Source organism: Haliotis rufescens, unplaced genomic scaffold (assembly GCF_023055435.1).
Source record: "Haliotis rufescens isolate VD_foot unplaced genomic scaffold, xgHalRufe1.0.p SCAF_3, whole genome shotgun sequence".
NCBI classification, from domain to species: Eukaryota; Metazoa; Mollusca; class Gastropoda; order Lepetellida; family Haliotidae; genus Haliotis; species Haliotis rufescens.
In genome coordinates this window covers 52,957,542-52,968,281 of record NW_025964001.1, presented here as the reverse complement: position 1 = coordinate 52,968,281, position 10,740 = coordinate 52,957,542, and the positions used below count along the sequence as shown (strand labels likewise).

At 38.1% G+C, this 10,740-nt stretch overlaps 1 protein-coding gene across 5 annotated transcripts in view; it reads right to left on the bottom strand.

Moving 5' to 3' along the window:
• Positions 1-1,219: 1,219 nt before the first annotated feature.
• The window catches only part of LOC124141951 (WD repeat-containing protein 64-like), a 79,506-nt gene continuing 69,985 nt past the window's right edge, over positions 1,220-10,740 (bottom strand). For 3 of the 5 annotated variants that reach the window (XM_046510145.2, XM_046510141.2, XM_046510143.2), the window contains one exon: positions 1,220-4,170. In XM_046510145.2, the coding sequence (XP_046366101.2) occupies positions 4,051-4,170 (120 nt within the window). In that variant the 3' untranslated portion in view covers positions 1,220-4,050. Of the gene's footprint in view, positions 4,171-9,674; positions 9,691-10,740 lie in introns of all 5 variants that reach the window. The other 2 variants (XM_046510144.2, XM_046510146.2) reach the window with 1 other exon arrangement.

Genomic DNA, 10,740 nt, shown 5'->3' with positions numbered 1-10,740 from the left:
TGTGTTAAAGCAGCAGTGTATCCAGTATTGTGTTAAAGCAGTAGTGAATCCAGTATTGTGTTAAAGCAGTAGTGTATCCAGTATTGTGTTAAAGCAGTAGTGAATCCAGTATTGTGTTAAAGCAGTAGTGTATCCAGTATTGTGTAAAAGCAGCAGTGTATCCAGTATTGTGTAAAAGCAGCAGTGTATCCAGTATTGTGTTAAAGCAGTAGTGAATCCAGTATTGTGTTAAAGCAGTAGTGTATCCAGTATTGTTAAAGCAGTAGTGTATCCAGTATTGTGTTAAAGCAGTAGTGAATCCAGTATTGTGTTAAAGCAGTAGTGAATCCAGTATTGTGTAAAAGCAGCAGTGTATCCAGTATTGTGTTAAAGCAGTAGTGTATCCAGTATTGTGTTAAAGCAGTAGTGTATCCAGTATTGTGTTAAAGCAGCAGTGTATCCAGTATTGTTAAAGCAGTAGTGTATCCAGTATTGTGTTAAAGCAGCAATGTATCCAGTATTGTGTTAAAGCAGTAGTGTATCCAGTATTGTGTTAAAGCAGTAGTGAATCCAGTATTGTGTAAAAGCAGCAGTGTATCCAGTATTGTGTTAAAGCAGTAGTGTATCCAGTATTGTGTTAAAGCAGTAGTGTATCCAGTATTGTGTTAAAGCAGCAGTGTATCCAGTATTGTGTTAAAGCAGCAGTGAATCCAGTATTGTGTTAAAGCAGCAGTGTATCCAGTATTGTGTTAAAGCAGTAGTGAATCCAGTATTGTGTTAAAGCAGCAGTGTATCCAGTATTGTGTTAAAGCAGCAATGTATCCAGTATTGTGTAAAAGCAGTAGTGAATCCAGTATTGTGTTAGAGCAGCAATGTATCCAGTATTGTGTTAAAGCAGCAGTGTATCCAGTATTGTGTTAAAGCAGCAGTGTATCCAGTATTGTGTTAAAGCAGCAATGTATCCAGTATTGTGTAAAAGCAGTAGTGAATCCAGTATTGTGTTAAAGCAGTAGTGTATCCAGTATTGTGTTAAAGCAGCAGTGTATCCAGTATTGTGTTAAAGCAGGAGTGTATCTAGTATTGTGTTAAAGCAGTAGTGAATCCAGTATTGTGTTAAAGCAGTAGTGAATCCAGTATTGTGTTAAAGCAGTAGTGAATCCAGTATTGTGTTAAAGCAGCAGTGAATCCAGTATTGTGTTAAAGCAGCAGTGTATCCAGTATTGTGTTAAAGCAGCAGTGTATCCAGTATTGTGTTAAAGCAGCAGTGTATCCAGTATTGTGTTAAAGCAGCAGTGTATCCAGTATTGTGTTAAAGCAGCAGTGTATCCAGTATTGTGTTAAAGCAGCAGTGTATCCAGTATTGTGTAAGAGCAGCAGTGTATCCAGTATTGTTAAAGCAGCAGTGAATCCAGTATTGTGTTAAAGCAGCAGTGTATCCAGTACTGTGTTAAAGTAGCAGTGTATCCAGTATTGTGTTAAAGCAGTAGTGTATCCAGTATTGTGCTAAAGCAGCAGTGTATCCAATATTGTGTTAAAACAGTAGTGTATCCAGTATTGTGTTAAAGCAGTAGTGTATCCAGTATTGTGTTAAAGCAGTAGTGTATCCAGTATTGTGTTAAAGCAGTAGTGAATCCAGTATTGTGTTATAGCAGTAGTGTATCCAGTATTGTGTTAAAGCAGCAGTGTATCCAGTATTGTGTTAAAGCAGCAGTGTATCCAGTATTGTGTTAAAGCAGTAGTGTATCCAGTATTGTGTTAAAGCAGCAGTGAATCCAGTATTGTGTGCAAGCGGCAGTGTATCCAGTTTTGTGTTAAAGCAGTAGTGTATCCAGTATTGTGTTAAAGGAGTAGTGTATCCAGTATTGTGTTAAAGCAGCAGTGAATCCAGTATTGTGTGCAAGCGGCAGTGTATCCAGTTTTGTGTTAAAGCAGTAGTGTATCCAGTTTTGTGTTAAAGCAGTAGTGTATCCAGTATTGTGTTAAAGCAGTAGTGAATCCAGTATTGTGTTAAAGCAGTAGTGAATCCAGTATTGTGTTAAAGCAGCAGTGAATCCAGTATTGTGTGCAAGCAGCAGAATATCCAGTTAGTGTTAACACAGCAAAGTACCAACATTGTTTTCCAGCAAAAGATTAACTCCAGACACTGTTGAAAGATTGTGTGTGAGTAACACTGTAACAACATAACGCAAAGACTTAAAGACAATTCCAAGGACAATAAAAAGTTTCCTAAAATTGTTGTTCTGCATATTCAACATGATTATCCTAGACCTGGGAAACTGCTAATATCTAAAAACATAAGACACATTAACAAAATCAGTTTCCTGAGAAAGAATGAGTGTGATTTACAGAGGCCTTCATGGGGAATCTAGACATGAAAAGCAAAGAGTTGCACTCTTTCATTAACAGGGAATTACTGATTTTGATGAAACTTAAATATTGCACAGTAGTTCACAACATGGAACAAGGCAAGGCTATTAAGTACACTAACCAAATCATCATAGATTTGTCAGGTAGATTTTTATTAAAATTCCATTCTTGTGTCTCATGACCTTTTTCAAAATTGACGGAGGATTCATTTTGTTTTTCTCATTTCTCCAGTGTATTACAAGCTATCAAAGTAAAATTGATTTTAATGTACCACGTGGTTTTGAGCCATACCCCCTGCAGCTCCTGGTACAAAAAGTTGGAATCTCAAGCAAAAACGAAATTTAAGTTGAAACATTTGTTTCTTTAACAGTCTTTAAAAATATAAAAAATATCATGGATGGGCAGGTCATGACATACAATAAATTTGAACAAGCCTCATATAATATCCCTGTACAACACCAATTTACATTCTTGTTTAGACCTACCACCCATTTTATTCAAAATACAACCCATGTAATTTAGAGTGAATATTTTAAATGCTGGTTTTGTTGGGATGACGAAGAAGCTTGCTTTACAGAGAAGACAACAGCCACATCCTCAATCATCCAAGCTGTCTTGTCTCCATTCTATAATGATAAATACTCTGGACTCTTTCGCTACAATTGCCTTGTGTAAAACCCAATTCAAATGACACGACAGAAAACCAAGCCATCCAATCACATTACTCTCATTAGCGGCAGAACTTCTACGTTAGAGATAGGTGCGACGCAGGTGGACACAACCCAACAGAGAAAACTGCAGTGCCTTAGATGACTGGACCATGCACGCTCCTATCATGTAAAAGAAAGCTCAGCTTAACAAGGAGAATACCAGGTCATTGAAGTTTCTGTACCATGAATTCAATCTCCTAAAGAGTGAGTGAGTTTGGTTTTACGCTGCTTTTTGCAATATTCCAGCAATATCACGGCGAGTGACACCAGAAATGGGCTTCACACATTGTACCCATGTAGGGAATTGAAACCAGGTCCTCAGTGTGACGGGCGAACGCTTTAACCACTAGGATACCCGACCACTCCATCTCCCTAAGAAAGTTAACTTCAAGAAAAAAAACAGTTTTCTTTACAAACTCAAAATGTATCATGACTTACAGGCTGCAATACGGTATCGTATCATGATACAAAATATGATACATATATCCTTCTTCATGCATAAGATTTATTAAAGTTGAGATAAGTTATTAATCAAACATGACTCTTACAAAACTTGCATGTACAGATGTCCATTTATTCAGGATCAATTGTGGTCTGTCAGGTCATATGAATCAAAAGTTGAACTAATTAAAATAATGAAATTTTATGCCCTGGGTGACTACTTCTTTGTCATCTCATTTCATTCCCAATAGGATGATACTGGTCGTTAAAAAGGGCATAAAATTATAATTATTTTAATCAAAACTTCAGATTCCTATGGTCAGACTGACAAAATAATTGGAAATTTTAATTGATCTTTTCCCTTTAAACGTCAGACTGTATTGCGATTCAAACCAGTCTCTCATGGTATTGTATTTCCATATCGTGGCTGTAAAAGTGACACCATTGTTGCATGTTGATGCTGTTGAGATGGGCTGCTACAGAATGGCTACACTGCTACAGCATACAGACAGTGTTTTGTACAGGCTGCCACCAAATGGCTGTCCAATACTTGTCATCTTCTCCGTGGTGATGGAGATACAGAGTTACTGAAGCCTGATTGGTTTGGAGATGGACCAATCCCAGGAGGCCTGCCATTCAGCCCTCGTCTATTGTGAAGTTTGAGGGGGGACACCTGAAAAAAACAACCACATAAAACAAATTGCGAATATTCTTTAAAACACCATCAGTGTCTTTTGCAAAGAAACCTCATAAATATTATCATGATTTTGAGCCTTGATAAAAAAAATGTTTTTTGAATACATGCCTGTCAATCTATCTCTGCAATGCTAAACCATTCTAATTTCAGACAGGAGACAAAAAACAGCTCAACAAAATCCCCAGCATTTTAATAATGTATGTGTTGTTCTTTTCACAAAATTTAGGTAGTTTCAATTTTAAAAATTCAATACAATTTAGTCAGGCCTGGGTGAGCATCTTCTGTATATAAGTAAAGGGAGATAACCTTGACTACTCATACACATAATGATTGGCTAGTGATTTGTTTGTAGTTTGACACCAGCAATATTCCAGCAATATGAATGCAGACTTTAATAAGATACAAGACAAGACAAACCAGTGATAGATATTATGAGCAAAGTCCATGCTGTCAGGGCTACAATGAGACATAATCAACCAAAGCCTGATCCCGATCTATTAAGTCGCCTCACATGACAAGCATATGTCGCTGGGGACCTATTCTTAAACGAGTAGTCTCCATGGAGGTGTATTCATTTGTTATCCTGACTGTGAAATACAACTGTCTGGCAGGTTGTTGAGTTTAATTATTTCATACACTTCTTGAGATTGCTGTGATTCAATATGTTGCACCTTGATCATACCCATCCTCGATAATGCAGGGTATTATATCATACTTCAGTCACAATGACTTCAGAACATGAGTTCTGCATTGACCTATATTCCAAATACGACATCGTAGGAGCAGCCCCAAACATGCTGACATTAGAGGAGTTACGAGGAATCAGGAGACTTGTAATTGGAGCAGCTTGAATTTCTTCACTGAGTATTTAATCATGAAAGAACTGTGTCATTTGCTTGGAAGGAGATATATTCTATTTTGAGTATAAATTCACTCGAACTGGAAGAAGCTGTGGTGTGAATGTGTCCAGGGTATATAGTTCACAGTATGGAGATATCATACCCTTGCTAACAGAGGATGGATCATACCCTGTTCAAACAATGTTTCTAATGATTGTGTTACATATTATGTCACACACAACACACAAAAATACAAACAACATGCAAAATATACCACACCAACATTTTCTAAAAATAAAATTGCAGTTCTGGTTGCTTTTTTTAGCGAGAGTAGGCTTATCAGACTTTTTCTCTTGTTACTTACTTACCTACTTATATTGGAGATTTATCGTATGCTTTCCGACTGCAAGCGTATGTCGCACACGGGCCCGGCCAGGCCATTTAATGTGTTTCCGAAAAGGGGAAAGTGAGTTTGTGCAACCCAGGAGGGGGTCTTTAGGGGTTGCTTATATAGTAATTTTGAAATTTTGAGATTTGGAATGAATGCCAAGAGTTGGTGGAGGACGAACTAAGGGAGCTGTTTGTGTTGGCTGGTTGTTAGATAAGGTAGTTTTGGTTTTAATATTTTATTTGGGGTTTAAATGCAACTAATTAGTCCTGTTTTAATTAGGTATATGCCTAAGGCTTTGAATTTTTCTAATTTATTTTGTGGATTTAGGATTGATTCTAGTGTAAGTGTGGTTTTAAGATTTAGGGTGGTCTGTAGTGTTGTTCGGTTTGTTTGGTAGAGTGTGCAGTGAATGAGTACCTGTTCTGGTGTTTCTTAAATTGTTGTTTGCAATGTGGGCAGTTTCCTGTTGTGTGTAGATTAGCTATTTTACGGTGATTATTTAGTTTGGTGTGGCCTATTTGTAGTTTAGTAATTATTCTGTCGATTTTTTTGGATGGGTGTAGTATTTTTGGTTTAGTTAGGTTTTTTTTTAGTACTTTCCTGATTTGCCTATTTGAGTTTTGGTATATAGTTTGCCATTTTTTGTTGACATTATGTTTAGTGACACTTTTGATTTCTGATTTTGAGCTGGGTAAGTTTAAGCTTATTTCTGGGAGTTTAAGGGATAAATTTGCAGCTTTATCTGTGTTTTCATTTCCAAAGATTCCTACGTGGGCGGGGATCCAAATGAGCTCTATTTGTTTACCTGCCTTAGTTAAGTTGTTTGAGCTTTTGAGTATTTGATTTATTAGTTTGGGGCGGTTTTTAGTGTTTTTATTTTTGAGGGCTTGTAGTCCATTGAGGGAGTCGGTTAGGATGAGGATTTTTTGTTGTTTTTTAGATTGCTGATTGTGTAGTGCTGAGGCCATGCCCATGCGTTCGGCCTTGAATATGGATTGGTTGTTTGGGAGTCGGTAAGATTGGGTGTGTTTGGTTGGTTGTGTAATGTGGACTCCGAAACCTGTGTGTTTTGAGATCGGATCTGAGGAGTGAGTGAGTGAGTGAATTAATGCTTTACGTCACATCGGCTATATTTCAGCCATATCGTGATGTCGGATCTGAGGATCCGTCTGTGTATATGTGACACCAATTTGGCCAATTTTCGTGTATGTATGCTAGTGTGGTGGTTTTAGCGATGTTAGGATCGGTCTGTTTATTTAGTGTATCGGCTGGTGTTGTGTCTATTTTTGGTATTTTAAGTTTTGGAGTGAAGATATTGGATGATTTATTGTTTTGTTTAAGATTATTTATTTTGTGTTCATTTAGGTAATTGGTTATTCTTTGGGAAATTGGAGTAAGTAGTGGATTTTTCCGGGCTAGGGCTTTGTTTCTAGGGCTAATAATATTGTTTTTTATTAAGTTTTCGATTAGAGGGTTTGATTGGGACGCGGCCCAGAAGTTTAGGGTAAGTTTAAGTGGCATTTCTCATGTTAAGGCCTGGAGTGAGGTGGAGGAGGTGCTATGTTGAGTTCGTGTGATTAGTTTTAGGGCCTGATACTTGATTGAGTCTAGTTTTTTAATGAGAGAGTTTTTTAGGGTGTCGTAAATGGCACTGCCATAGTCTAGTTTGGATCTAATTAGTGATATATAGAGTGAGAGGAGGGTGTTTTTAGAGGCCCCCCAGTTGGAGCCGGTCAGGCATCTTAATGTGTTTAGGTCTTTGCTGCATCTGGTTACTAGGTTTTTAATGTGAGCATCCCAGGTGAGATGATCATAGAAGATTAATCCTAAGAATTTGGTTTGTTTTTGAAATTTGATTGGTTTGTTCTTTAGTTGGAGGTTTAGGGAGGCGGGTTGCATATTTTTGTGTTTAAATACTATTCCTGTGGTTTTGTCTGAGTTTAGGGAGAAGCCCCATTTGTCAGCCCATTTTTGTATTTTATTTTTGTAGTAAGATATGGGCCATTTTAATGCTTTAAGTGCGGATCCAGAGGGCTCCATCATCCGCAAATTTTGATGTGTTTACTTTGGGGGATAGTCCCTCGAATAGATGGTTAATCATAATATTGAAGAGTGTCGGGCTTAGGATGCTGCCCTGGGGAGTGCCATTTTCTAGGGGACATTGGTCCGATAGCGTTTGATCTATGCCCACGGAGATTTTGCGGTTTGTTAGGAAACTTTGGATGTAGTTAATTATTTGACCATTAAGACCTGTTTTGATGTTCCGTTCTAGTCGGGCGAGGTTATCTAAGGTTGAGCGTCCAGGAGTGAAACCGCTTTGGTCTGGATTTATTATGTTGTTTTGTTCTAAGTAGTGTTGTAGCCTGTTTTTTGCCATTGATTCCATTACTTTGCATAAGTTAGAAGTTAGGGAGATTGGTCTGTATGAATTAACAAACACACTTATTCTGACGTAAGTACAGCCGGGACAAATGCAAGGCAATTACTGCCTATTTAAGCCTAGCAAATGAACACACAGAACTGTTGACATTCTGTCCCTTTAAGCCTGTTAGCAATTAACGCACAGAACAATTGACATTCTGTCCCTTTAAGTCTGTTAGCAATTAACACACAGAACCATTGACATACTGCCCCTTAAAGGCTATTAACAAATAAACACACAGAACCATCGACGTACTGCCCCTTTAAGCATGTTAGCCTTTAAGCCTAGCAAATAAACACACATGTAAACAATCATGTCCACATGAGTGACAGTAACTTTTCTTCAAACCTGAAAACTTGACAAAACCCATATGATTTGAAAGGATATCCTTGGGGTATTCTATCCTACCTCTAACCCTAAGAGATCCGGGGTAGAATAGGCAACCCATGCTTGCCATAAAAGCCAACTATACTTGTCTTAAGAGGCCACTAAAGGAATCGGATGGTCAGGCTCGCTGACTTGGTTGATGCATGTCACCGATCCTAAATGTGTGGATCGATGCTCATGATATCAATCACTGGATTGTCCGGTCCAGACCTCAAGTATTTACAGACTGCTGCCATATGGCTGGAATATTGCTGAGTGCGGCGTTAAACAGCAAACAAAATCTATCCCTAAGGATCAATTCATGTGCATAATCTTCTGAACGTATATTGTGTGAGTGGTAGCACCCTAAAAAAGTGCTAGAACAGGTGAACATGTAATATATACTACTCAAAAGAAGTTAAACAACACCTGATTCTTTCATATTACAGGTACCATAGTTAATCATTCATGCCACATATCTGTGATAACTATAGTAATAGGAAAGAATTGGGTGTTTCTTAACTTCTTTTGAGTAGCAACTCTTCTGAGTGAATTTCGCATTTCAGTTCCGTTAATGGAGTGACTTCCCCATGACCTCCATGCTCTGTGTTAGTGTGTGTGTGTTGTGCATACAAGGGTTGTCATAAACGTAACCTCAGGCACCATCCTCTATAACTTAGGGTATTATATCTCCTTTTGATTATAAAAAAAATTATTATTCTGGATCCATTCATTGACATGGTATCATTGTTATTCCATTTGAATGGGGGCGGTCGGGTAGCCTAGTGGTTAAAGCATTCACTCGTCATGCCGAAGACACGGGTTCGATTCCCAACATGGGTACAATGTGTGAAGCCCATTTCTGGTGTCCCCCGCAGTGATATTGCTGGAATATTGCTAAAAGCAGAGTAAAACCAAACTCACTCACTCATTCACTCTGTTTGAATGACACAGTGCTGAAACTAGCCATCAAATCACATTACACAGTTCTTTTACAATTCAACGATACAACCAAATATTATGTTGTTGCGTTGTCGCAAATAAAACTGTCAACATAATGACTCCCCTCCTCTGTCAAAATGCTCAGGAAAACACATTTTCCCTTTAAAAATGCCCTTAAGTATGTTGTGATTCATTGTAAACTTAAAAGGTCCTTTCTTTGCTTGAGAATGAGACTGAAAAGTTGTTTATCGGATAGGGTATGGGCAAAAATGGTTCACAATTTCATGTTTGGATTTCAAGATCTTATTTAAATTTTGAACATTTTCCAAAAAATGTGGTTACTAAAAGACTATTGTTACTGTCCTTTCCATAGTTTTTTTCATGAAAAGGAAATTTGGGAAAAAAACACTCATGCTACAAATGACCCAAAGAAGGAAGAGATAATACCCTGCATAGTCGAGGATGATCCTTTGCAGGAGCAAGAACATGCTGTATACATGCAGTGCAGTTGTAATCATACCTGGCATTGCTAGTCTCTGTAGAAATATGACATACAACTGTATCAGTACTTTCTCAGAGTGACTGAGATTGGTTTAACACTGATTGGAAAAGTATTTCAGTAATATCAAGGTGTGTCATGTTAAAGTGGGAGAATATCTCAAGCGATCCAGGTCTTTACCAGGATGATGAAACCCCTGAGTACAGGTATGAAGCTGACATACCAATGATCATAATCAGGGCGAATCTTGGATTTAAACCCACAACCAGCAGATCCTGGCACGCCTAAGGGTTGCAGCTGTGCATGACTACTACTGGGCTACCAGTACCACCTCTCAACTACATGTTGTGATACATACAGTATCAATATTGCCCTATGTGATAAATACAGTATCGATATTGCCATGTTGTGATACATACAGTATCTATATTGCCCTGTTGTGATGCATACAGTATCTATATTGCCCTATGTGATAAATACAGTATCGATATTGCCATGTTGTGATACATATAGTATCGATATTGCCCTGTTGTGATGCATACAGTATCTATATTGCCAGGTTGTGATACATATAGTATCGATATTGCCATGTTGTGATACATACAGTATCGATACTGCCATGTTGTCATACATACAGTATCGATATTGCCATGTTGTGATACATATAGTATCGATATTGCCAGGTTGTGATACATATAGTATTGATATTGCCATGTTGTGACACATACAGTATCGATACTGCCATGTTGTGATACATACAGTATCGATACTGCCATGTTGTCATACATACAGATGTTAAGGACTTGGAGTTACTGTAATCGTAGTGCTGCTGTCGCTAGGGATGTTAAGGACTGGGAGCTATGGTAATCTTAGTGCTGCTGTCGCATGGGATGTTAAGGACTGGGACTTATGGTAATCTTAGTGCTGCTGTCACAAGAGATGTTACGGACTGAGAGTTATGGTAATCTTAGTGCTGCTGTCACAAGGGATGTTAAGGACTGGGAGCTATGGTAATCTTAGTGCTGCTGTTACAAGGGATGTTAAGGACTGGGAGTTATGGTAATCTTAGTGCTGCTGTCACAAGGGA